This window comes from Suillus bovinus (assembly GCF_016758785.1).
Source record: "Suillus bovinus strain UH-Sbo-P2 chromosome Unknown EDB93scaffold_55, whole genome shotgun sequence".
Lineage (NCBI taxonomy): Eukaryota > Fungi > Basidiomycota > Agaricomycetes > Boletales > Suillaceae > Suillus > Suillus bovinus.
Genome location: NW_024542111.1, coordinates 141,870 through 166,938, shown reverse-complemented (window position 1 = coordinate 166,938; position 25,069 = coordinate 141,870). Strand labels below are relative to the sequence as shown.

Below are 25,069 nucleotides of genomic sequence, written 5' to 3'. Positions count from 1 at the left end.
GCTGATGTATATGGCCTAGAGCCACTGCTGGGATGTGTAACGAGGCTACATCCACTGGTGTATTATGATCGTGCATCGGTGAGTGCAGACTATTTTGGGCTCCCGTTCTGTTTACTTCTTTTCGTTCATCGGCGGATCGACTCAACATTTACTGAATAGCGAGACTGGGACCCTCAGTGGGCAGCACACATCAAACCAATATCCGCTGACGAGGCCCGTCAATGTTTGCGTCACTCCACCCGGATTCGTTCACTGACCATACTGTTCTCTGACGATCGCCTTGTCCCGCTTATCTCAGTCATTCCCGTCGAAATATGCATGTTTCCGAGGCTGCGGTGGTTATGTCTTCCAATTTCCAAATATTTGGGGTTATTCCTGTCCCATACCCTGCACCATTGTCATGTATTTCCTGGTGATCCATATCATGCGATTTCTGGTATTGCTTTGTTGAACTCATCTATTAAAACAAGAATTCTGACAAGAACACAGTAGATCAACTGTTCACGCTGTCTTACCACGTCCGTTTGTGCAACCAGCTTGTAACTTTGTCTTGTCCACCCCTTGACTGGGCAACATGGGAGCACCTTTCCAACCTCCGTACCCTGGTGAAAATCAAAGTTTGCATTCGTCATGGCACCCCTCCTCGGCTGTTGGGACCGCATATCTTGCCATTCCTTCACCTTACGACTCTTTCCTTCTCGGTAAACAATGCTGCATATGCGACCACCATGCTGCAACAGTTACATTTCCCCTCATTGAAAAGTTTCTGGATCGATATGGACGTTCTGGCTTCGACAGAGGCTGAGCCACTGTTTTGTGCGCTGTCCCATTGCAAACAGACCCTGGAACGACTCACTGTTATCTTTGAGGAATATGACGACCCCCAAAGCAAGTCTTTAACAGTGATTCCACAGTTCCTTTCTTTCACACAGCTCCGAAGCCTGCACCTTAGTAGTTGTGATTCCTGCATCCACCTTGACAACGACCTTCTGTTGGAAGCCATGTCAGCTTGGCCGCACATCCAAACTCTGAAAATAGAAGATTGCATTATCGCACCTTCCGTTACATTCCGCGGATTATTCACCGCAATCCGTCAATGTCCTCAGTTGGAATCGTTGCGAGTGTTAATTGACACCGTGAACATCGACATCGATCCTGATGCTGAGCCAATACAGCATACCTCCTTAAAAAAGTTGCACTTGGAAGCATCCGAATCTCTAGGAAATGCTGAAGTTCTCGCTCGCATCATTTTCAAGTGGCTCCCCTGTGTCGACCAGGTCAGTTATTGGGAGGCTTGGCATGAAGTCAACACACATCTCGTATCATTAAGAACTGCTGCGCTGCATGATATAGGAGCCACCTTGAATACCTGACTTCAACATGGGATATTCATGTGCGGGAACATCCTGGAGTGGCTACATTCATTCGTGTTCGTTCGTCAGTGTCTGTCATTGTTGGCATGGTGGTTTTTACTATAGCTGCAATTGCTTTCTCCCTCGAGTCTCGCTGTCGAATCGATGTATTACATGTATTTTGACGCCTTTATATTAAGTATTTTGTAGTTATCTCCAAAGACTTGCTGCACTCAATCCGTAGAAATCCTCGAATTAGACTTTGTCCGCGGACCAAATGACGGAATTTCCCACGCAGCTGCTGACCGTCCAATGTCCTTGCCCACCACCACCGATGTCGTGCTCGTTGACACCATCCAGCTCACGGCAAACATTGGCGAAGATTGCTGGGGACGCCTGCGCGAACAGCCCGTTTTCATCACCGTCCACCTCCATCTCAAACCCTCTTTCCTTCAGATCTCCGGCCAATCCGACAATGTCATAGACTCCATCCACTATGGCCATCTCACCAAAGCCGTCTCATCGCTCTCGGAATCTTATACCGATGTTCGTGCACTCGTGCATGAGGTTACTCAGAAAGCATTTGCTCTGGCTGAAGAGAATGTGGATGCCGTGCGCGTCGTCATCGGCCTACCGAAACAGATTTTACTTGCGAACGACTTTGAGATCGAGGTGATTACACCGAGAGGCCAAGACAGCTCGCAGCAGACTGCAAAGGTGTCTGTCAAAGACCTTGTCATGCCCGTGCTGATTGGCGTTAATCCCCCTGAACGCCTCGCAAAGCAGAGAGTGATTACGAACATTACATTCTACGAGAGATCTGGTGTGCACGAAGTGGACTACCCTGCAATTATAAAACAGATATCAGAGGCATGCACTATCTTTTACTGAAGAGCAACGATCCTAAATATCATCACGACAGGAAATTGAAAATACTGCATATCTCACGCTCGAGAAATTCGTCCTGCATATCGTCCGCAGCTCATGCCTCGCATCCGATGCGATCGAAGCTGTGACAACACGATCACAAAAGCCCAGCGCACTGTCTTTCGCTCACTCTTCTGGTGTCGAGATGACTCGGTACCGCGATGCGTTCAAAGCATTGTAGTAAAACCTTGTAAGAAATGTGTGTAACCGATCTCGGATAGCATCACCTAGATAATCATATTGTCTAAACAGCCAATGGGATTCGGCTATCGAAACGTGATCGTTGACTACCTCAACGTTAGTTAGGCGTATCGTACCAACTATTGCACGCATGACTGATAACAATGTTCATCTGGAGAGCGCAAAAGAAATGGAGTTTGCAAATCTTACAAGGACACAAAAGAAGTTTTCCAGGACGCTGCGTGCATGAATATTAGAGGGACCCATCGTGGCAGATATCGAAACGAGAGCAGTGTCAGATATGTGAAGTCACAAGTTTGATGAAAGTGTCGGTCGTCTTTTTTGAGATGCATCGATCGGATTCACGGTGAGGATGATAAGGAGTACGAGGCTTTGTATTCAGCCCTATGTGCATCTAATGTTGCGTGGGTTGGTCTAGGAAGTGGACGGATTGGGTAAGCATTTACTCCAGGACGATTGGATTGATGGTATGAGGAAACTAGTCCGAGAGACATGAGATTGATGCTCTGATGCAAGGATTTCGGCCATGGCTAGCATATCAGCTGCTGACATGCTCACTCAGCAGAGTCAGCTGCTGACATGCTCACTCAGCAGAGTCAGCTGCTGACATGCTCACTCAGCAGAGTCAGCTGCTGACATGCTCACTCAGCAGAGTCAGCTGCTGACATGCTCACTCAGCAGAGTCAGCTAATGCTTCAAGTTGTGTCAGCGCAGTGAACCGGATTCAAAATCAGTGCAGCTTTTCGGTGATGTCTATGAGCGAAATATGCTGACATTCAAGAAGCCTTCGCTCATCAATTTGGCTTATCACTTGTAACATCAAACTCTCATCTGAGATGTCAGCATGAGTGAACTGACCATCAGCTTAGCAGGAAACGTGCTGTTATCTTCAAAATTGCCATAAGCGTTAGGATAACAGCGCACGAAAACAGCTTCGAGGCTTCTAGAAATGTCTTGGCTACTCAACTGCGGTTTTACTCAAGATGCATCACGCGACCATGAATTCCACATCGATGGAGTTCTATGCGGAAATACAATACTGGCACCGGTGACAACATCGGCGGATGATATGCCAGGTATTACAGCCATATCTTACTTCCCCAATGGCCAGCAGATGGATCAGGCTGCGATAGCGCTTATAAGGGGGTAGAGAAGTTGAGTAAGTGCGGGATATCTACAGGGCAGATATATGGCAATGGCAATATCGACGGACTGTTGGTGATCGTCAAGATAAGTAGAGCTTTGAAAGCCTGAGATGGGAATTCTGGGAGCACTTCGAGGCCATTCGCTAGAAGTGAGCTGCATGCATATCTCTGCGGACAGCACGCTACTAGCAAGTGGGTCAGATGAATGCTCAGCGCAGATTATATGGGGCTTGGACGATGACACGATGCTTTCCCACAACTTTCCCACGAAACTATGGCTTGTTCTCACGGTTTCAAGTTTGTCTTATATCACGACTCGCTTCGCCACTATTTTTTTTTGTTGAGTTGAGACTGTTTAGTGGTCATGTTGATGGCGTCTCAGTTATCATTACGCATTCCCTCGCTTTTGAACCCGTGCTATTCCTCCGTGTGAGTTTCAGGCATCCGAATGTTGCTACAGTGTGCTTCTGCGCCAGTTCCCTCTCCCGCTCGCAACGAGGCGATCTCCTTACTTGCATCAAAGTTTGGTGAATTTCTAGTTCTGCCAACTGGTCTGGTAAGATTGGTTGTGCCTGTTCCACGGCAGAACTCATGGGAAGGGAGGGTGGCAGAACCTGGCAGAACTCCAATGTATCTGGTGACACAGTTTGAATCCAATAGAACATCAAAACTGACGTCCCTAACGTAAGATGGTGCGTGCTGGAGGACGCCCCCTCCCCTTGTGTCTCTGATCATCAACGACAATTTCAAACGCCTAGGAAGGAGTTGAGAACAGCTCGAATCGCTACTACTGGAAATGCAAACATTGAGGCGACACTGATAAGTTATAACTCATCAGGTACTCGAATATAGGGTCAACCAGTGAGTTCTGAACTATCTTCCTCTTGAATATGGATGATCCAAACTTCCGGAGGCCGTTCACGGACCACGCCGGACCTGTCAGCGCTGAACACATGCAAAATTTCTACTTGCATTGGAATTCTTGGTTGATCTTTCTTCGAGGTTACGTACGCATCTTGAAAGTGCATATAACCCCTCACCTCTCAGTAGCTATGACTTGATGTAAGCAACTGCAGGTGAACTGGTTGCGCTTTTAACCCGCGCTTCTTGATTCATGGCCTTTTCTCCCTACCTTATTTTCCTGACACTTGTCGCAGGATGCATCCTTCCTTTTGGTGTGCAGGCTCTTTGGCCCATCCCAACTACTCTCGAGACCGGGCTGGCCGCCCTTAAAGTTTCCCCCGAATTTTACTTTGACGTCCAGATTGAAGGCGCGCCGTCGGATTTACATGATGCGGTTGCGCAATCACAGTATTATCTCGAAAATGACAACTTTAGACGTCTCGTCGTAGACCGCGGCGCGAATGACACTACCGCACTTGCTAGCGCGATGACGCTTTCAAAGTTGACGCTATCTCTCGCGAGTGGGGCTTCTGCACAACCCATTTCTTCAGAAGCTGTCAAGCCCCTGGGAACCCGTAGTGAGGAGTACGCACTAACCATTCCAGCAGATGGATCGGCTGCTACTTTGACAGCGAACTCGACGTTGGGTCTGTACAGAGGACTCACCACTTTCAATCAGATTTTCTATCACTTTGAAGGAGTAACTTACACTTTACTTGCCCCGATTGCGATCACGGACACTCCTGCGTATGTGAGCAGCTATCACTTGCACTTTGGCGTCAGGTGCATGAACCCATATACGTAGCCTTTCCGGGGATTAGGACTGGACACCTCGAGGAACTACTACGCGGTCAGCGACATTCTGCGAACTTTGGACGCGATGAGCTGGGTGAAGGCGGGTGCTCTCCCAGCGTCTTGTCTTGTCATCCCTCACAAGCTAGACAGATCAACACTTTCCACTGGCATATCACGGACAGTCAAAGTTTTCCACTTGAAGTTGCACAGTATCCCGAGCTTGCCATCAACGGCGCATACTCTCGTAAAGAAGTTTACACAGCAAGCGATGTCCAACACATCGTGCAGTATGCTGCTGCAGTACGTGTTTCCCTTTCTCACGGTCTTCTGTTTCATCATTGTGCTCTCGCAGAGAGGTATCGATGTTATGATGGTGAGTACTCATCAGTCAATTTTGCTGAATCACTTCTCAACTATCCTACCAGGAAATCGATACACCCGGCCACACTGCTATCATTGGGGCCACTTATCCCGAATATGTTGCATGCTTTGACGCTAGCCCATGGGCAGACTTTGCCTGGCGAGCCCCCTGCCGGTCAGCTTCGTTTTGCACTCCCAGAGGTCATGAACTTCACTACTTCCTTGCTCACCGATGTCAGCGAAGACCCTCCCTTCATACTATTTTAGCACCGGGGGCGATGAAATCAACAAGAACTGTTATGCCGACGACCTACCTCACGCAGCAGCAGCTCAACATGACCGGCATGACGCTGAACGGTGCTCTTGACAGGTTCACACAGACCACTCATGGTGCACTCATTGCACAAGGAAAGACGCCTGTTGTATGGGAAGGTATGTACTCCGTTTCTTCCTTTGAATGTCAGTATTAAATGGAGACTGTCGTCCAGAAATGGTCCTCGACTGGAATATCACACTCTCAAACGAGGACTATTGTGATGTAAATACCATATTATCATGATCTAACTTCGCTGATTCAGCTGTACTGAAAGGATTTGGATTTCTTCCGCAGATGCTGCAGCAGTGGCAGAAAGGGGTCTCAGGATCATCCAAGCACCATCAAATTACTTCTATTTGGTTAGTTGACGAGTTCTTCTACAAAGTACGATATCCTTATTATCCCAGGATACCGGTGCTGGTGAGTGGCTGGGAGACAACCCAACTGGGTTAGTTTTCATCTTTTCGAATGTACTCGGTCTGAATTGGCATCCCTCGGGAGAACAGAAGTAGCAGCCCCTTCAAGACCTGGTCCGAGGCAAGTGTGAATGTTCATGATTACCGCGCATCCCGCAATGTTTCGTTAGGCATATACCTTCGATCCGTTGGCAAACTTGACCGAGGCGCAATACGAGCTTGTTCTCGGAGGTAAATACAATCTAGTCTCGAGGTTAAATCGATCTTTCTGAGCAATTTGCAGGCGAGCAAATTCTATGGAGTGAGCAGTCTGGTCCCCAAAATATCGACCCGATCGTGTGGCCACGTGCTGCATCATCAGCAGAAATCTTTTGGAGTGGGAAGCAACCCACTGGCGCTGCACTCAACGTCACTGAGGCACTTCCTCGTTTGCATGTGAGTAGTGCTTGATGTGTAAGCACCACTTAAATGACATATGAATGTTACAGGATATCAGGTACAGGATGGTACAGCGCGGCGTCAATGCCATCCCACTCCAGCCGCAGTGGTGTGCGCTCCGACCAGACGCATGCGATGGTTGATTTAAACGTGATCGGAATTCAGTGGTCTTTGCACAATCAGTCTTTACGTCAATCAATTTGCTCCATCGATTACCAGACGCGTATAGCTCCTATTCACCAAAAAATTGATTTGTGTCAAAAAATTTACGCCGTGGCTCTGCGGGAAGTCATGACGAAACGGAAGTTGACGAAATGTCTGAGGTGATGCACTGAACAACGATGTATTATTCACAATAAGTAGTCTCAAATGCGATTGATTACCACCGGCACGACCGGCATCTGCTAAACTTCAAGCTTCAAAGCTTCAAACTCCGTGCTTTCACCTGCCAAACAAATCAGAGATTTGGCGCCAGTGGGCCCCAAGGTCTACACCACGGCAGCCAACCGGCACTGCGGAGGTTAAACTTTGATCGGCTATGCCAATCAGCCTAATCAATGCGCTGCCTAAGCTTGGAATGATGCATGTTCATGCTCCGCCTCAACTCTGCCCGCCCATTCCCTTGCTCACTCTACGGAAGTAAATCCTTGGGCCTTGACGCTGTTGTAGACAGTGAGCCAGTGTGAGAGACAGCGACGGACACGGAAACATTCATATTCCGCTTGGAGGTGAGACTTTGACTCGTACTTTGTCCCAGACTCGCCAAAATTTCAGAAATGCCCTCACAAATCTGTACCAGCCTGGCATCGCTACTCGACTTGTCCGTGACTCCGTGGTATATAAGTCAGGCTGGTCACGAGCCTAGTTTCTGGACCGAGTCTTGACTCTACTAGTGATGCATCAAGCTTTAATTATTCCAGAAGTCCTCCTGGAGGTATTCACCCATGTGAATAAATCCTCATTCACTCGAATAACATCGGCTCGGAAATCTCTTGCAGCGCTTGCAATCACATGCAAAATGTTCCACGAGCCCGCGATGGATTTGCTGTGGGCTGAAATAAATCACCTAGAACCCTTGCTAGGCTGTGTAACGAGGTTGCATCCACTGATATATCGTAGTGGCAGTACAAGGGTCAGTGCACGACTCCATTAAATTTGTTCGTTTCTGTCCGGCTAACTGAGCATCAACATAATAGTGCAAGCCCTGGATGATAGGCGTCGAACCGTTATCTGCCCATGAGGTCCATCAATTTCTGCGTCACTCCGCGCGTATTCGCACATTGAAAATACAATCCGATCATCATTTTCACCTTCTCTCTGGCATCCCTGCCGAAGCATGCGTATTTCCAAGGTTGAGGTCGTTAACGCTTTCTACCAAATATTTGGATCTCTTCCTGCCCCATACGCTGCACCAATGTCATCTATTGACTGCCAATGAGAATCTGCAATCTATTGCAATACGTTGCACTGCTTTGGAGCACTTACGCATCTATGCTTCTGATGTGTATGCTGATACCAGGATGGCAGATGAGCTCTCCCTGCTAGCTGATAGGATCCGTTTGTGCACGCGGCTTGTAACTCTGTCTTGTCTAATGCTCGACTGGGAAGCATGGAAGCACATCTCCTACCTCCCTACCCTTCTCAGAATGGAAATTAATCATGGAGGTGTCTCTCCTTCGCCGTTGGGACGGGATATCGTCAATTTACCACCATTCGTCAATATCACGACTCTTTCCTTCCGAGAGCTGTGCGATATTGGATACATCATCACAGTCATGCAACACTCGCAATTCCCCTCGCTGAAAGAGTTCGACTTAGACGTCCAAGTTATATATCCAGAAAAGGCCGAGCAACTCTTTCGTGCGTTGTCCCGCTGCACGGCATGCCAGACTCTAGAGAGAATCTCTGTTCGTGCTTTTAATGATGAATTCCAGGAAGACACCTCTTTTTCAGTAATTCCGCATCTCCTTTGCTTCACACAGCTCCGAACCCTGGATCTCACGCTTTGTAATTTCTGCATCTACCTGGACAGTGACATTCTCTTGCAAGCCATGTCCACTTGGCCGCACATCCGCACTCTGCATATCAACAGCTCGTGTCTTGATCCTTTTTCAGTCTCCCTCCATGGATTATTTACAATGCTCGGTCTATGTCCACAATTGCATACACTGCAAGTTCCAATCAATGTTACAACTATCGACATCGATCCTGATGCTGAGCCAATACAACATACCGCCCTACGATCATTGGAATTGGAGACATCTCAGTTTCAAGTAACAACTGCCGAAACTCTCGCTCGCATCATTTCTGCCTGGCTTCCTGGCGTCGACAGAGTTCATAGCAAGGATAGGAAATGGGATGAAGTCAACATGCATCTTAGATCTTTGACAGTGGCTACTGCTCTGTATGTCGCGGGAGCCTCCTAGAATAATCCAGTTTGGAATACATTCACGTTCGGGAATGTTACATGCCTTCAAGTTCCTTTATTCACTTGTTTGTTGACTGTATTTATAGTTGTATTCTCTCATCTAACTGTTGAATTGCTGTAGTACCTCTGCAAAATCGTCAGCAAGAACTCGTTGATTCACTGATTAGTATGAATTCCAACACAATTATTGGCGTCAGGTGGGGGATCGATTCATTTTCTGGTGTCTACCACTGTTTTAATTATAATGTGCACATATCCACTCTGTTATTTCTAGTCATTCTCATGTTCCATGGTCTGCCCTTCCAACCGAGTCTCTTGTTTGTTGTCTGTGCACTCTATCTGTTGACCTGCTTTCGCAGTGCATCCGCCTTCTATATATACCTTTCGATGGCCGCCCCGTCTTAAATGCTTGATCTCGTACTGAGACTGGCAACGATCTGGCCTGCCACATCCGTGAACTCACTGTATTTACCGGACACTCATTGCATTTCAGCAATTCTTGAATGCAAGGGTGGCGCAGGTGCTTCATTGTTTATCATTATACGAACTCTTGTCCCGAGCTGAACAACCTAATTTACAGCGACACTGAGAACGAAAAATTGCAAGTCGTAGTCACGAGGATGAGCGTTTGGCGCAGGAGAATCGCTGTGCGTAGCTGATCACTCCTATCTGTGCTGTGCATGCTCGCCAACGGGATTCCGTGGTTTTGGCCTTCTCCGAGTCCGCTACCGACGCACCCCTTCTTCTACTAGTTCATCATCTGGAAAAGTGCAAGGTTTTTCTGCCACGCTCTGTTTCGATCGCCTGATCATTGATGGCTTCATGCTGGAACGCCCAGGTATTTTTTATTATAGCAACGACTACGGTAGGACATGTTTCTATCGAGACTTTAGGCTTCAAAATTCGGCCATAGGAAGTCCTAGCTCCTTGTACTTCTAGTCTTCTATAAGTTCTAATGCCGCAGATCTTCGGGTCTTAGCTAATTATACGAGAGATGTGCGTCAAGTGATCGGACATGAACGAAGCACCACTTCGACTGACTTCGGGACAAAGTTTTGGACGTGAAGCGGAAGCCACTTCAAGTTCATTTCGGCAGCAACACTAGACCGATGCGGCAGCGTAACATAATGTCAAGACCTCGAAAACCTCGTCAGCTGGTAATTTGCCTCCGACTTACCGTTTCGACTGGTAGGAACAACGGCGGCACAACCTCCTTGACCACGAACGGGACAACATTTTGGCGCTCGCCAGCGTCAAGGATGATTCGTCTGCACGAAAGGCGCGATTTAAACACCATTCGACTCGATTCACAACTCGCGCTGCTAGGCTTCATTGCCTATCTCTTTACTGGTCTAGAATAGTACTCGCCATCTGTGCTCTTCTAGCTCCAAAGTCAGGTTTTCAAACACCACTCGTCCGTCACCTTCGCTGCCCTCGTCCTTCTCCGCCAAAGCCTACCTTCTCTCTGCCAAATTCATCATGCAATATCCTTCCGACAATGTTGGACACGCTATCACCGAATTATTCAGCATTAAGATGTCTCTGACCTCAATCACATCTGTTCCAGGTATAATGCTTGTCTTATCCACATCATTACCGGCAGGTATTACAAAACACGAAGCCGGTAACGTAACCACCTCGCACTTGCGAACAGCAACGACTTAGACGTGTTGGCCATTTCGAGATCTTTCGTTGAAGTTGGACGAGCTTCAAAATCAGAGATGTCTCCTTCATTTTTTTGCTTAGAAATAAATTATGTTGTCTCCTTGTTTTATGTTATTCTGGGAGTGATAAAATTTACTTATGATGCCTGAAGCACGCCTTGTATTATGCTATTTACTGACTAGAATGAGCACTCCGCCATTTTCTTGATCTGATTAGCAGGAAGCCATGGCAGGAGGGTCTCGGGAAGTCAGGTTCTGGCGCGGGGACCGGAGTCAGCGTGAGGTTTCGAGGTTTTGAGGCAGCGCCGGGCTTCATGGAGTTGTGGTTAGCCTATCGCGTGACGCACTGGGAGTAGCCTAGTCACGACGGCGGGAGACTGCCGCAGGTCGGGCATGGTGTGGCAGTAGAAGACGCACGACGCAAGGTGCTTAACCCTATACACAAATACCTTACCGAACGGTGCTGAAGGTCTTGACATCTGTTGTAAGTGAGCTAACAAACGTGTCTTGTTTTCGAGAGCTTTAAGTTAGGGGGCCGAAATACTTGAGAAAGGTGATGGTTCCGCGAGACAATCCACTTAGATGTAGCCAATCAATTACATAGATTTACATAATTGTAATTCTAAATTTGAACTTAAAACTGCGCAATCTCCGCTTTAAAGGGTCTCATCACCGTGTGCAACAGCGACGGGACCTGTTTTCTTTCATTCTTGATCTTCATACCAGCTCGAATCTGCATAGCCGCAATCTGGCAAGATGTCGCAGTGGGGCCAACCTGGATTTCAGTATCCCATGTCCACGGGCTATCCAGGTCAACAGCAGCAACAGTTTCAGCCTGGCCAGAATCCTCAATTTCAGCAGCAACCCAGTTTCCAGCCTGGAGGGATAAATAGTGGCGGTTTTCAGCCTGGTGGAATAGCTCCACAGCCTACTGGGTTTCCAGGCCCACGACCACAGCAGGGTTACCAGCAGCCTCAACAGACAGGCTACCTCGGCCCAGGTCCCTCTAGACTGGGTGTCTTGCAAGCCCAGCCTACGGGTTTTCCAGGTGAGAGTAGCTTTGCGCAACAGGGTCGTCCACAGCCTCCACCTGTTCCGCCCATCCCAAGTCAATTCCAGCAGCAGCCTCAGTTACCTCAACAGACTGCGTTCGCAAATCCACAGCGGTTCGGAGGTCCGTCTCCCTCGGGATTCGGTGGAAACACAGGCCTCGTACCCCAGCCAACAGGCTTTGCCGGTCGGACTGCTGCGCCCTTGATACCCCAAGTAACTGGCTTTGTAGATCCAAGGTTGCAGATGATGTCTAGCTCGTTCTTACCTGCCAATATATCTGCACCATATGGTGCTGGAGGAATTCCACAGCTTGCTGCCCCTCCCCAGCAACAGTTGGGCGGTCTATCTTTGCAGCAGTCCTTCCAGCAACATAATCAGGCACGAGGCATAGGGTCTGCTCCCAAGATCCCATGGACGCTCTCCAAAGGCGAAAAGAAGCAATATGACCAGATTTTCAGATCCTGGGATGCCCAAGGTACTGGTTTCATTAGCGGTCAGACTGCACTCGAGGTCTTTGGCCAGAGCGGAATCGAAAAGAACGAACTGGCTCGCATCTGGTGATTATGAAAATTGTTTTATTATACATCAAATCTTTAATGTTCATCTAGGACCCTTGCTGATGCTGATAACCGCGGCAAGCTCAACCTTGCTGAATTCCATGTAGCCATGGGCCTGATCTACCGCAGTATGTCCTTGTATTTCCTCGTTTACTTCACGGCTAATGCAACACCAGAACTTAATGGCAATGACATACCTGACGAACTCCCACCCGAACTCATCCCCCCTTCCTCCCGAGATCTTGATACCTCTGTTAATTTCCTCAAGGACATTCTCAAGAACGATACACGCGCCCGCTCACCATTGGGTCTCGACACTCCTGTCTCGCGTCTCAAAGAGCGCTCATTCAATTCTACATCTGCGCCAGGTGCTGGCGGACGACAAGATGCTACAGTCTACAAGCACACCGACGCAGAGCCTCCTGGCGGGTTCTACCAGCCTCGCAGCAGGCACATCGACCGCAGCACTGTGCGCTCACGCAATGAAGATAATAGTCCTGCCGCAGATATGTCTGATATAAAACGTCAACTTGCTAACACGCAAAAGATGCTCGATGCAGGCGCAGTAGCAGACGCCGGCGACGATGAACTTGATCGTGAGATGAGTGATCTACGGTACCGCATTAAGCGGCTGCAAGAAGATCTGGACTATGTCTCCCGCGGTCCGAGGAGCGCGAACAAAGAGGAGGAGCGTAGGAGGTTGGAGAGAGAGCTTATGCAGCTCATGCACGAGCGTGTACCTGAGCTCGAGCGCAAGATCGAGGACCGCCAGGCGAGGAAAGAGAGGGAAAATCGCGAATACGCCAGAGAGCGTGATAGAAGGAACGAAAGATCTGGTCGTTTTGACGATACTGATGGCAGGCGTTCGCCTTACATGCGGTATCGAGATGATGACCGCGATAGACCTTATTCTCGCAGTGCATCGAGGTACGATAGGGATGACAGAGACTACGACAGGGATAGGTCGTACCGTGACCGCCATGACGACCGGGATCTGGATCTGGATCGCAGTCTGTCAACATCAACGCGTACCCCGCCGCCGCCTGCTGCTCCAGCAAACAACATATCGCAACCTCCACCACCACCACCACCAGCAGCTCCCAGCCGCTCGCCTGCTCCGGGAGTGAAACACATGACGCCTGAAGAGCGCAAAGCATTTGTCCAAGCGCAAGCTAAGAAACGTCTTGAAGAACGTATGCAAGCTCTAGGCGTTTCTACCCCATCCTCGACTGTATCACCTACCTTGGATGTGAGCGTTGAAGACAGACTAGCTCAGGAGAAGAAGGAAGCAGAGGAGAAAGCCAAGGAAGCTGAGAGACAGGCTGAAGAGCGCGAGAGGCTTAGGAGGGAACGACTTGAAAGCGAGAAGGCTCTTAGGGAAGGCAAGGCGACTCTTCAGCCTACGCCTACTCCTACTGTGCCGACACCCACTACCACCGCCCCACCTCCTGCCCCTGCACCCAAGGTCGCGTCGCCAGCTTCGAAGTCCCGTGCACCAGCACCACCCCCACCGAGGAAGGGCTTTGCTTCTCGCCCGTCTGCGACTTCATCTTCTGCACCCCCACCTGCTCCTGTTCCCCCAGTCCCAGCTCTGACCCCTGTGCACACTGCTGTTTCCCCGCCAGCTCCCGTAGCACCTGCTGTACCCAAAGAAGACCTAGAGGATGCAGATCTCAAAGCCCGTGAGGCAGCCCTTCGCCAGAAACGAGAAGACCGTGCTGCCCTCCTCCGCAAGCTTGAGGAAGAGGAGGAGGAGGCGCGTCGTGCTGAAGAATTATACCTGGCACGCCGAAAGCAGTTCTTGGCTAGTAAATCTGCCGCATCCCCTACTACGCCTGCTACACCTACATCTCCTGTCCCGCCGCCGCCTGCTTTCGTTCCTCCTCCGCCGCCGCCACCACCCCCTGCTCCTCCAGTGGAGCCTAAGTCTGGGCCTGAGGAAGTAGTGCCTACCATTACTGCTCCACCACCAGCGCCACCACCACCCGCACTGCCTGTAAATAAGTCGAGTACCAATCCCTTCAGTCGAATGATGAAGGAGGGAGGATCTACTGTTTCGACCCCTGCAGCGAGCAACGGTAGCAGTAACCCCTTTTTCCTCAACAATCCTGTGCCTCCACCTACCGCACCCGCACCCCCCAAAAGTCCTGGACCTTCGAGCAAAACGACCTACAACACGGCTGGGGGTGATAGTGAAGATGACTGGGATGATGTCATGGAAAACGAAGAGAATGATAGTAGTGATGAGGAATTGGGTTCGAGGGATACGCGTATGGGGTTGGCGCAGCAGCTGTTTGGGAACTTGTTGCCTTCAAGGCCACAATCTGCCGGACCTGAGAAATCTCGAAGTCCTGCCCCTCTGTCGCCACCTTCTGCACCTCCGCCGCCACCCGCACCTATTGCACCCTCTCCACCATCCGCACCATTTGCACCCCCACCACCATCAGTCGATATCGCACCCCCAGCTTCAACTGGCGATCGCAATGCCCTCTTGAGTGCTATTCAAGGAGGAGCAAAATTAAGGAAGGCTGTTACTCATGACCGCAGTGCTGCAGCGGCCTCTGGCAAAGTTATCGGTGATATCGCTCCTCCTCCTCATATCAATGTTGCGCCCCGTCCAGCGTCGCCTCCCCCTGTTATCTCCCCGGTAACATTTGTGCTTCCTTCGCTCCAAGAACCCGTCGCTGAGGCACCCCAAATGACTAGAGAGTCAACTTCAGGACACAGTAAGAAGGAATCGGTTGACTGGTATACTGGCCTTGCTGCTGACCAAGGCGCTGTGCACCACTTGCCAGCCACTATCGAGGAGGAGGAGGAGCCCGCTGAGGAGGCGTCTGTGATCCCAGAGACTCAAGCGTCTGAGGCAACGGCTGATATGATGGATGATATTGATAAGTCCATTGGTGAGCAGTGATAGGATAGAGGGTGAATTTGAGCTGATTGTTTTCTAGAGTTCCGTGTGTGGTCGCTTTACCCGTATGAAGGACAGAAACCTGAGGATCTTAGTATGATTGTTGTTGATCTGTCCGACTGATCGCTGATTATCTTGTTAGGTTTTGTTGAGAATCTGATCATTACTGCTCATCCCTCCAAGACAGGAGGCGACTGGTGGTATGGCACCATCGTGAAGGATGGCAAATCTGGATTCTTCCCACAAACATACGTGCAGAAGGTGGAATCAGGTGCGCAAACATCAGTGTACTTTTCTTTCAATATGTTCATCGCGTATGTAGTGAAAGCAAATGCGTTGTACTCGTACGCAGGAGGGAACGCAGATGAACTTCCCTTTGCCGAAGGCGACGAACTCTCCATCATAGATAGAGGCGAAGCAGATTGGTGGAAAGCTGAACGAGATGGGATCGTCTTTATCGTGCCAGCAGCTTACCTGGAGATAGTAGAGGGTTCGTGGATTTTGTCGCCTTCCCCTTGAGTTTTCCTCTTAACTTTGATCGCCGTTGGCAACTAGACTAAAATCTATTCTTTTGCTTTTCTTTTACATGTACGATTCGGAAATACCATTTTCGTTGCTAACAGCCGCCGGATCTCCACAACTCGTGCGCGTGAACCCGCATGAGAAGCCGTCGACTAACATTGACAGCGCCGAACGTCCTGATATATTGGGAGCAGCAGCTGTCAGTGGATCACCTAATGAGGACGACCACGCTGACAGGTCTTCCGATGAGGGCGAAGACTATTATTCGATGGATGAATCAGAGGACGATTCAGAAGGGTCTGAGGATGGGACTATTGAGGACGAACACGCTCGAGAGCTTGAACGTCAACGAGTGTTGGAGGCGGCGGGTCTGATTGTAGATACGAGCTCGAGTGTGATGGCGTCGCCTAATCCCTCAGTACAGAAGCGCCGTCCTCCCCCCGTGACTCCTCAGCGGGTTTCCATAGCACCAATGGATTCCAAGAATCTTCCGCCATTGCCAACTGTCGACTTGACAGATACTGAACTCGATTCGACGTCTCGTCTGGACGACGCTTTCGATCGGTACGACGTTTTCAAGAAGACGAATGGGAACTTCAACAATAGGATGTCTGTCTCATCCTTTGATACCTCTCCTTCGTCGCCGCCGCGCTCGCCTGCTGTGTCTTTGGCGCCTAGTCTTACCCATCGAGATTGGGAGAGTCGTACGTCGCAATTTTTGAGCTTTTTGGGGAGACATACGAATAGGTCGACTACGCCGGAACCTGAGAAGAAAACGTTGGTCATATCTGGTCCTATTGTCAATACGCCTGTTTGTGGTGAGACTGGAGATGAGAACCCTAGTTTTGGCACGGTGCGTGTCTTTTTTTGCTGTCACCGGGCGCCGTATTGAGGTGAGTAGTCATGGGCGAGCTTGGTGGACAAGTCAGCACTCGAGGGAATTCCTAAGATGGAGCGGCGGCGACAAGAAGTGAGATAATGTACTTGCAGTGTTGTTGTTGTGTCTCACGATCTGCAGGCGATATTCGAACTTATTTCTACCGAAGCAGATTACGTTCGCGACCTGCAGCTCATCGTTGAAGTATGGTCCAGAGTGTTATTAATATTGTTGTGTTCAGATTACTCACGTTACTATGATAGTTATTCTACTCTCGACTTATGGGTACGCTCGGAGAGAAGGCGACCACTGTTATATTTGCCAATATTGAAGACATACTACTCACTAATACTGTACGTTCTTTATGCCCTCCCTTATTGGTTGTGATTAACATTCTTGTAGACATTCCTTTCTGTTCTCGAAGAACGTCAGAAAGACTGTCGGCTCTACATCGACCACATCGGCGATGTTCTGGAGACTCACATTCCTAACATGCACCTCTATCTGGTGTGTGTTCCCTTGGTTTGCACATCGTTTTATTCACCTTTTCTAGTCGTATTGCGTGAATCAGCACAATGCTGCTAAGGTTCTTCGGTCTATGAGAGACAGCAATGCTGACCTTGCTACTCAACTTCAGGTATGCTGCCAACGTTTTATTAGCTGTTTACTGACCTTTATCTCAGCGCCTCCGCGATGACCCTTCTGCCCGAAATCTTGATCTATCACATTATCTTCTTGTACCTAGTACGTTCATTCGATACCAGACGTAATAGCCCCCAGTAGCTGACCTCCTATTCCAGTGCAACGCCTCACGCGATACCCTCTTCTAATCCGCCAAATCCTTCAATACACAGACCACCCCTCAACAACCGATACTTCTATCCAAAACGTAACTAACGGACAACCTCTAGCAGCCTCCATCCAGCTCCCGGGCGATGCAGAGGAACGAAAAAACATCAGTGCTGCGTTGAAAGCAGCACAGAAAATTCTGGAGCACGTGAACGAGACAATACGAGAGCAAGAAGGGAGGGAAAGGCTGAGCGAGATTAGCAAGGATCTGTGGATTGGACAGGGGTACGTGTGTCTTCTATATTTGCTCCTGATGGCGCTGAGTTGCCTTCCTAGTCACCTTGATCTCACCGCTCCAACACGACACCTGGGACCGCGAAAGCTTTTGAAGGAAGGGGTGATATGCAAAGCCAAAAGCGGACGCAAACTTCGTCTGTTCCTATGCAGCGACATCCTCGTCCTGACACACGAAGGGGGAAAAGGTTTATATCGTGTTGTGAGTGTTTTTGTCGCCATTGTCGGAATTTAGGTGGGTGCTGACGGGTGCGATAGCCTATACCTCTCAACGAAGTGCAAATAAAGGGGTCGAGAAACGAGCGCGGTTTGTAACATTTCTACCTATCACGACCTTGAATTTACTGTGCTATAGAGGACTCTCTGCTTCGCCTGCACCTTGCTTACCCACGTGGTGGCGATACCATTGTTTTGCGAGCAACTTCAAACAAAGAGGCTTTATCGTGGAAAGACGCGATCGAGCGTGCTAGTCGAAGGGCCAGGGATGGAGAGCGACGAGCTGTAAAAGCTCAGCGTGCATCATCAAAGACGGACCTACAACTTTAAACTTTAAGATCTACAGACATTTTATTAGACTTCCCTGCTATCGTTATGTTTCTCATACTGACATTCAGCTTACCCATTCCTAGGCAGCAGCTTATTGATTCTATCCCACTGCTGTGACGGCGGTGTTACCTGACTATTATGTGACGTCTGCATGTGTTCTGAAATGATCCGGCAGTTCTGGTTTTCTGGCTGTGCACTGATCCTTACTATAATGCTACGTACGAGCTACCATTCTAGTAGAACCAAGTGAGCGCCCGGTCGTCCTTCAATGTTCAACTGTCACCATAGTGACTCTACCCGTAGTGGAATAGATTATTTAACGCTTTCCGCTCTCTCTTGTTCCATAGCTTGATCCTTTCGTGACCCAACGGGAGTCCTTCCGAGCGCATCAAACGTTCAAAAGCCTGCTCGTACTACTGGAACATTCCGCAGTTTCCTAATCGTATCCCTATAGTGACACATGTGGATAGAGAAGATGAGTTATAGATACCATTTATTCTGCATTTTGCGATGCCAGGTTTATGTCTTGTCCCCTCCCGTTCAGTTGAACCTACGAGTTTATATATTAGTCGTGACTCATTACTGATATACAAACGTTTGATCCGGCTTCCAAGTCTGCTATGTGCCACAAAACCCTAGACCACAACTGACCGCAATCAAGTTATCCGTCGCGCGTAGGCAGCATCGCTGTGATGTTGTCCTTCCATTGTCCAAGAAGATCGATCATGGTCTGTATGCCCTTCAGCACGCCCTCATCAGGACCTGCCCCATCCATAAGTCGAGTATGTGCGAAGTCTATGAGAGAAAGGGAACACAAAGGCGCTTGGTGCTCCTCCTCCTCCTCTATCGCTTCGTCGGGTATAGACTCTAGAATGATCTGTCCGTTTTCATCTATCTCAACCTCTACTTCGTCTTCGTCATCGTCGTCGTCGTCGTCTTCAGTCGTGGTAGTCCCAGAAGGCGTGGAAAGTACCTTCGAGGCACGTTCCCAGTCTCCCTCGTACACTATGAGAACACTCCCGCCTACCATGCGCATCTCGATGTTCGCTATGATAGCTTTCAATTCTTCTAAGCTGGCTTGGAGTGTAGTGAGAACACAGTGAAGGATGATAGGAGGAAGACCAAGATGTGGCTTTGATACGTCTGAATCTGATGCCTCAGTAGAGTTCGCCGGTGTTGGATACGGTGCAGATGAGACGGGAAAGAACATCTTAATGGCGTTAAGAAGCTCCTCCTTCTTGATTGATTTGCCGTACGACTTGGGCGTCAATATAGGTTTGGGAGAGTCGTTGCCGTACACCTGCGTCATTTAGAGTGTTAATTTAGATATTAAAACCATGAGCAGGCACCTGAAATCCTGTGAGGCGAACGCCCATTTCGCCGCTAGTAGTATTCTGAGCGACTTTGATCATGCGCGCTTGCTTTTCAGGAGACGCGTCTTGATCGTAGAGGATAGTGCCAAGTTTCGCATCCAGAATACAAGGCTTCACAAAGCCGTACGCAATATTTTCAAGAACGAGGCGCTGTGCTGGACCAGATAAGAACAAACGGGACACGCTAATAGCAGATCGGAACGACATATCTTTATCCTGTGGTGCTATATTGCCATGTACAGGAACTACTTCCACATTTCCATCGCCTTCATTCCCAACGGCGTTTGAATCTTTGAGTTGTCCCTCGAGTTTCAGCACGCCCAGAAACTTCGGGGTCCACTTTCTAAGCTTCGATAATTCATCGTGATCGCCTGCTGCGGCGATTCGTTGATAAAATTCAATTTCACGAGGAAGGGCTGGCTTGAGCAAAAGGGAATTGTCTTCCGTTGTCTCAATGCCCACATGGCCAGCTACCTGAGCTGGGAGAGGGTGGGTGGCCGCTAACGTTGGCAAGAGCGGAGAATTAGACATGAACGTAGAGTAGCACGTGACCTGGCGTGTCTCATTTAATAAGCCATTTTACAAAGGCGCGTCAAGTTTCAAGTTACACTTACGTCCACGACAGCCTTCAGTCACTTCTTTTCAGTGCTGCCAACAATGAGCAGACGTGGAAATAATGTTCGGGGACCTACATCTGCATTAACTGAGTTTCTTAGGGTATATTTCGCTTCCCCTGAAACATTTGCATCGCTTCAATAAAACTTTGTTAACAGGAGTTAGGCATTAATCCTACTACAATTGCTCGTCGAGTGGCTACCCAGAATCAGCCTGAGAGCCAACCTCAAGATCAATCTGTAGCTGGCCCGAGTAACTCTGGGGATAACGTTGGAGATATTCCAGAGGAAGAGGAACTAGAGGAAAGTGCTCCCCAGGTATCGAATCATCGTGGCCGACGTGGTCGAGGCAAGGTAAGTCGTTGATATGAAAGCCTTTCATTGTCTACTTAACGCTTTGATTGAACAAGAACACTGGCTACGTCTCAGACGAGCTCGACGAGCCTGCGGAAGAATCTCCTGTCAAAAAACGAAAGGCTACAAAGGGCCGAGCGACTGCCGCTGCGAAAGCCAAGGCCAAGAAGAAGGCGAAAGACGATGGTGATTATGAAGGCTCCTCTGAGGACGCATACAGGGCAATGTCGAAGAATCTTTGGTCAGTGGGTGGAAATGGTAGTCCTAAACCTTCAGCTGGAAGCTTTGAAAACTGTGCGAGATGCGAAAAGCAGTTCACTGTGGTATGATTTCGTTTGACTCAGAATACATACACATGACGTAACATTGGGTGCAGACAAAGTATACTATGGCAGCCAATCCGCCTCCTGGCTATCTCTGCCACCACTGTGCCAAGGCTTCTGGTACCGACCCTTTCAAGAAGCCCGCGGTCCCTCGCAAACGCGTTAATGTTACGGAGAAACGGGAGGTTGTCAGTTATCAAGAACGTCGTCTTCCATCTCTTGCGGCAATGTGCATCGAGGTGGGTCATTAGTAGCCTTTCATTGTCACGGCGACCGAGCTTTCATGGCGCAGCTTATCACCCGTTACATTGACGATGTGGAAGCTTTGGGTGATATTGGTGCCGTGAACATGGATGAAATCGCGAAAGCGCTCTCTAAGAACCGTGGTCTGTGAGTAATGAGGCCGGGATACTCCTGTGAGATTCTCACAGCGGAACGACAGCACTCCTCAGAATGCACATTTGTTCTATGATGTGCTCAACAAGAAGCTAAGGTTCTACGATGCAACTAGTATGTTTTCACTTTCCTTCTGCTCGTACCAGTTGATCCGATTCTTTTTGTTCAGACTTGACTCCGGACGCACTGACAACTCTCGCTTCCCTCAACCCCAACTTGACCCACTTACATCTCGATTATTGTGGGCGTCTCACATCGCCTGTCCTTTTGGCTTTTTCCACTTCAATACCGCAGTTGACTTCTTTGACACTCCTTGGCCCATTCCTCGTACGCGCAGAAGCCTGGATCAAATTCCTCAAGGCTATGTCAGGCTTACAAGTGTTCAAGATTACGCAAAGTCCAAGATTCGATTTAGAATGTATGCAGACGCTCGCAGATAGCTGCAAAAATATCGGAGAACTCTCACTGAGGGAAATTGGTTTGATGGACAATGAGTTTGCGGATGCTTTATGCTCTCTGCCGCCATTGAGAACGCTAGATCTGGCGTTTCCAGGAATAGGCATAGAAGAAGATGGTTGGATGAAGATCATAGAAAAGCACGGGAGCACCCTTGAAACACTTGATACCTCAAAGCATGAAGGATTCACTGACCATGTCCTCCAGGAGAGTGTCAGGAAATACGCTCGTGTTTTGTCCGAATTGAAACTGGACGAGTGTCTTAGTCTTACCGATGAAGGCGTGGCGCAATTCTTTGGCAACTGGGGTTATCCTATATCCACCCTGAAAGACGAAGGCCACGATATGGATGTGGACTCTGACCCTGTGGAGGTCAGTGTCACTTTCCTCGAACCATTTACGCCGAATCCACCATTGCGCGTGCTGTCTCTTGCCCGAAACCAAGAGCTCTCAAGTGCGGCACTCGCAGCTGCCATCGTACACTCCGCTCAGTCACTCACGTGGTTGAGTGTGAATGGACTGCGCAGCGCTTCGTCTGAAGCACTTGCACAACTCACGAGTGCGAAGGAACTTTGCTATCTAGATGCTGGGTGGTGCCGGGAGCTAGATGATTTTGTAATGAAAGATGTTGTCACAGCATGCACGAAGTTGAACGAGATTAAGGTGTGGGGATGTAGTCGCGTAAGGGGTGTTGGTTGGGGTGTGAAGGTGAGCCAAATAGCTTCGTTTGCGTCTTTGCAAACTAATCTGACCTTATAGAGAGCCATCAAGGTTCATGGGATCGAGCCGAGCGGGGGCCTGTAAAAAATATCGTGGTTACCTGGTGCAGTGTTGCATGTACATGCTTGAGATGATGTAGTTATTTACAGGTTTTTCGGCCGCCTTTTTTCTTGTTGAGTACACTGAAGCCTACTTTCACTACTGACAGACAAGCCAATGACCGTCCGACATTTTGATGTGGCGATTCGCAGGCAGTTTATGAGGCCCGTTTCAGAGTGCTAATATATAATTTGGTAAGGGATTAAAAACACGGGGTTCGCTGTGGAGATTCGCCGCCATACCCTCGCACGCCAAGCCTATCGACCACCTTGCTGCAAAGCATTCACATATTTGACGGCGTTTAAGCTGTCTTTTCATTTCCGAGTTCGTCGGTTGCTCCTCGACATTTAACGTTCGACTTTGGAAGTGAAAATGGGCGTCTCAACTATCATGGGAGAGCTCGTGCACCCAGAGGTGTGTATTTTATCTCGAATTGCTATGTACTTTTACAAAGCGCAGTGACAGGAATCCCTATCCATTCTGCTTGCCCCACCGGACACTCAGGCGGCCGCGATGCCAGAGCACGTGGAGTTGTACACTGACTCAGGGCGCGTACCTTCAAAAATTGATCCACCAGTCGGAGTACTGTATGAAGACGAAGATCATTGTCAGTGAGTAACCGTCCTTATGGTGCGATCTCTCCCCCTCATCTCCACTATCTGATAGGGGATCTGGACCAAAGCTCTGTGTGGCGTTCGTCGGAATGGGATCGCAACATCCAGCCATGGGTCGTCAGCTCGCGGAAAACTACCCTCCATTCCTTGTTTCCATAAAGGAAAACGATAGGATCCTAATGGAGGTATATGGCCAGCCATCATTATTGGAGCGCACAGGCCTCTTCATTCCGGGCGCTGAGTGCTCCCTGAACGTCAGTGGTACCTGGTCGTTAAATGATGTCATTCTATCATTTGTATACGTACAAATCTCCTTGTGGGATCTCATTCGAGATTTGGGGTTCAAAGCAGATTTCGTTATTGGCACAAGGTATGTAATCACATTGATCTGAAGTTGAAAGTGCTAATCGGCGTTCAGTATAGGGGAGATAGTAATGGGATACGCGGCAGGCCATTACGATAGATCAACCACGATCGGCATTGCCGTGGCCTTCGCTACTACCATGTCTGAAGTCGAGGGAAACGGCGCCACCATCTTTGTCGCGGTCAGTCCACGACAAGCACGGCTCATCATCGATGACGTGCTGCTTCAATCAGGGGCGACATCCGGCCTCTGGATTTCATCCTTTCATTCTCCACACGCCGTTGCCATCGCCGGCACCCATACCCTCATAGACGCCTTACTTGCTTTCCTGAGCAACTCTGAGACCTTTTCAGATACGTTTGCATTGAGGCTCCCTCAGGTCGGGTGTGCATTCCACACACCATTGATGGAACCAATCGAGGCGCCGTTCAAGGCAGCACTGGATAATCTAGACCTGAACCAGAAGTCGGGTGGGGGGACACACGAAGTGCGAGTAATGTCCACCATTGACGGTACTTGGCTCAATAGGCCGCTTGATAGCGACTACTTCTGGGACAATGTTCTTCGCCCAACGAAATTCGGTGACATCGTGCAGAAGCTCGTTCACGACGAGGGCGAGAATACCGTTGTCCTGGAAATTGCTGCTCACCCAGCAATGAAAACCTGCGTAGAACAATGTGGAGCTCGTTATGTTGGGTTGATCCGACGCCCTGCCTCGGACTCCTTGGTCGATGAATCAAATGAATGTATTCAGCTTCTTGAGGCGGTTCAGCATCTTTATGATGCTGGGTTCAAGAGCACGCTTCCGCTAGGGGCGCTTGAACAAGCCCTTCGACTCCTTCATGCCGGTAGATAGACTACGTGATTCGTTGTAGATATGATGATCCGGCCTACCATACTTTTTGGCGACACTGATATAGCCACCTCTTAGATGAAAGATCTTCGAGAGGTGTGGCGTCCAAGTATCTTCTAGATTATAAGGCAAACCCGCTAATGCTGGACATATTTATGCTCGGGTCCACCTAATGTACATCCATAGTTTGAAGTAGGAATATTCTTCTAGATTTGCGTAGAATGTGTTGATTCCGCAATTCAATGCATCCAAGATCCGTGGAAGGGTCCAAGGCTACTATAGACTTATAAAGACAGTCATTCTGATGTGACTACCATAGCTACTAGTACCCGTGGGTTACTTCAGACCCAATGTCAAAATGAGATGTGGGGACAGTAACAGGAACCGATGGGAAGGAACGGATGAGTGC

General features: G+C 49.1%; 8 protein-coding genes across 8 annotated transcripts; 7 read left to right on the top strand and 1 right to left on the bottom strand.

The window, feature by feature from the left end:
* The first annotated feature begins 239 nt into the window (after positions 1–239).
* On the top strand, positions 240–1,632 carry EDB93DRAFT_708238 (uncharacterized protein). The gene is made up of 2 exons (XM_041457173.1): positions 240–436; positions 490–1,632. The coding sequence occupies exons 1-2, from the start codon at positions 319–321 to the stop codon at positions 1,371–1,373; spliced, it is 1,002 nt and encodes a 333-aa protein (XP_041304893.1). The 5' UTR covers positions 240–318; the 3' UTR covers positions 1,374–1,632.
* Positions 1,633–1,664: 32 nt separating this feature from the next.
* Positions 1,665–2,460, top strand: EDB93DRAFT_1242012 (uncharacterized protein; the record flags this gene model as incomplete). Its single annotated transcript, XM_041451956.1, has 2 exons — positions 1,665–2,186; positions 2,275–2,460. 2 exons carry the CDS (start codon positions 1,665–1,667, stop codon positions 2,458–2,460), a joined length of 708 nt encoding a protein of 235 aa, XP_041304892.1.
* Positions 2,461–4,515: 2,055 nt separating this feature from the next.
* EDB93DRAFT_1242011 (glycoside hydrolase family 20 protein) lies at positions 4,516–6,996 on the top strand (the record flags this gene model as incomplete). The annotated part of the gene is made up of 13 exons (XM_041451955.1): positions 4,516–4,632; positions 4,809–5,279; positions 5,334–5,423; positions 5,474–5,623; positions 5,676–5,696; positions 5,749–6,115; positions 6,172–6,216; positions 6,294–6,358; positions 6,407–6,447; positions 6,506–6,542; positions 6,586–6,646; positions 6,699–6,850; positions 6,904–6,996. The coding sequence occupies 13 exons, from the start codon at positions 4,516–4,518 to the stop codon at positions 6,994–6,996; spliced, it is 1,710 nt and encodes a 569-aa protein (XP_041304891.1).
* A 436-nt stretch (positions 6,997–7,432) lies between these two features.
* EDB93DRAFT_1164156 (uncharacterized protein) lies at positions 7,433–9,110 on the top strand (the record flags this gene model as incomplete). Its single annotated transcript, XM_041450127.1, has 3 exons — positions 7,433–7,581; positions 7,653–7,985; positions 8,050–9,110. Coding segments are annotated over exons 2-3 (1,298 nt in total), but the record flags the coding sequence as incomplete, so codon positions are not given.
* A 2,502-nt stretch (positions 9,111–11,612) lies between these two features.
* Positions 11,613–18,825, top strand: EDB93DRAFT_707815 (uncharacterized protein). Its single transcript, XM_041457171.1, has 17 exons — positions 11,613–12,555; positions 12,607–12,683; positions 12,732–15,458; positions 15,507–15,560; positions 15,609–15,737; positions 15,789–15,956; positions 16,090–16,841; positions 16,890–16,958; positions 17,007–17,069; positions 17,129–17,218; positions 17,268–17,372; positions 17,419–17,502; positions 17,549–17,609; positions 17,666–17,939; positions 17,991–18,150; positions 18,207–18,255; positions 18,304–18,825. Exons 1-17 carry the CDS (start codon positions 11,702–11,704, stop codon positions 18,492–18,494), a joined length of 5,907 nt encoding a protein of 1,968 aa, XP_041304889.1. The 5' UTR covers positions 11,613–11,701; the 3' UTR covers positions 18,495–18,825.
* On the bottom strand, positions 18,787–20,476 carry EDB93DRAFT_707894 (uncharacterized protein). Its single transcript, XM_041457172.1, has 3 exons — positions 20,077–20,476; positions 19,844–20,019; positions 18,787–19,794 (listed from the first exon to the last, which is right to left on the bottom strand). Exons 1-3 carry the CDS (start codon positions 20,396–20,398, stop codon positions 19,156–19,158), a joined length of 1,137 nt encoding a protein of 378 aa, XP_041304888.1. The 5' UTR covers positions 20,399–20,476; the 3' UTR covers positions 18,787–19,155.
* EDB93DRAFT_1164138 (RNI-like protein) lies at positions 20,477–22,957 on the top strand. The gene is made up of 8 exons (XM_041450126.1): positions 20,477–20,584; positions 20,641–20,835; positions 20,892–21,158; positions 21,212–21,397; positions 21,451–21,548; positions 21,601–21,668; positions 21,724–22,718; positions 22,770–22,957. The coding sequence occupies exons 1-8, from the start codon at positions 20,525–20,527 to the stop codon at positions 22,812–22,814; spliced, it is 1,914 nt and encodes a 637-aa protein (XP_041304887.1). The 5' UTR covers positions 20,477–20,524; the 3' UTR covers positions 22,815–22,957.
* A 9-nt stretch (positions 22,958–22,966) lies between these two features.
* EDB93DRAFT_1164137 (acyl transferase/acyl hydrolase/lysophospholipase) lies at positions 22,967–24,944 on the top strand (the record flags this gene model as incomplete). The annotated part of the gene is made up of 4 exons (XM_041450125.1): positions 22,967–23,243; positions 23,295–23,440; positions 23,496–23,813; positions 23,862–24,944. Coding segments are annotated over exons 1-4 (1,304 nt in total), but the record flags the coding sequence as incomplete, so codon positions are not given.
* Positions 24,945–25,069: the final 125 nt, after the last annotated feature.

Bases quoted from the DNA above. Each gene is read 5' to 3' on its own strand.
- EDB93DRAFT_708238 (XM_041457173.1), top strand. From the start codon at position 319: ATGTTTCCGAGGCTGCGGTGGTTATGTCTTCCAATTTCCAAATATTTG. The intron at 437-489 runs GTATTGCTTTGT...ACAAGAACACAG, and splicing joins TCCATATCATGCGATTTCTG to TAGATCAACTGTTCACGCTG.
- EDB93DRAFT_707815 (XM_041457171.1), top strand. From the start codon at position 11,702: ATGTCGCAGTGGGGCCAACCTGGATTTCAGTATCCCATGTCCACGGGC. The intron at 16,959-17,006 runs GTGAGATAATGT...CACGATCTGCAG, and splicing joins TGGAGCGGCGGCGACAAGAA to GCGATATTCGAACTTATTTC. The intron at 17,373-17,418 runs GTGTGTGTTCCC...CACCTTTTCTAG, and splicing joins CTAACATGCACCTCTATCTG to TCGTATTGCGTGAATCAGCA.
- EDB93DRAFT_707894 (XM_041457172.1), bottom strand. From the start codon at position 20,398: ATGTCTAATTCTCCGCTCTTGCCAACGTTAGCGGCCACCCACCCTCTC. The intron at 20,020-20,076 runs ATATGTCGTTCC...CTGGTCCAGCAC, and splicing joins TATAGCACCACAGGATAAAG to AGCGCCTCGTTCTTGAAAAT. The intron at 19,795-19,843 runs GTGCCTGCTCAT...TAAATGACGCAG, and splicing joins TTCGCCTCACAGGATTTCAG to GTGTACGGCAACGACTCTCC.
- EDB93DRAFT_1164138 (XM_041450126.1), top strand. From the start codon at position 20,525: ATGAGCAGACGTGGAAATAATGTTCGGGGACCTACATCTGCATTAACT. The intron at 21,398-21,450 runs GTGGGTCATTAG...TTCATGGCGCAG, and splicing joins TTGCGGCAATGTGCATCGAG to CTTATCACCCGTTACATTGA. The intron at 21,549-21,600 runs GTGAGTAATGAG...GCGGAACGACAG, and splicing joins CTCTCTAAGAACCGTGGTCT to CACTCCTCAGAATGCACATT.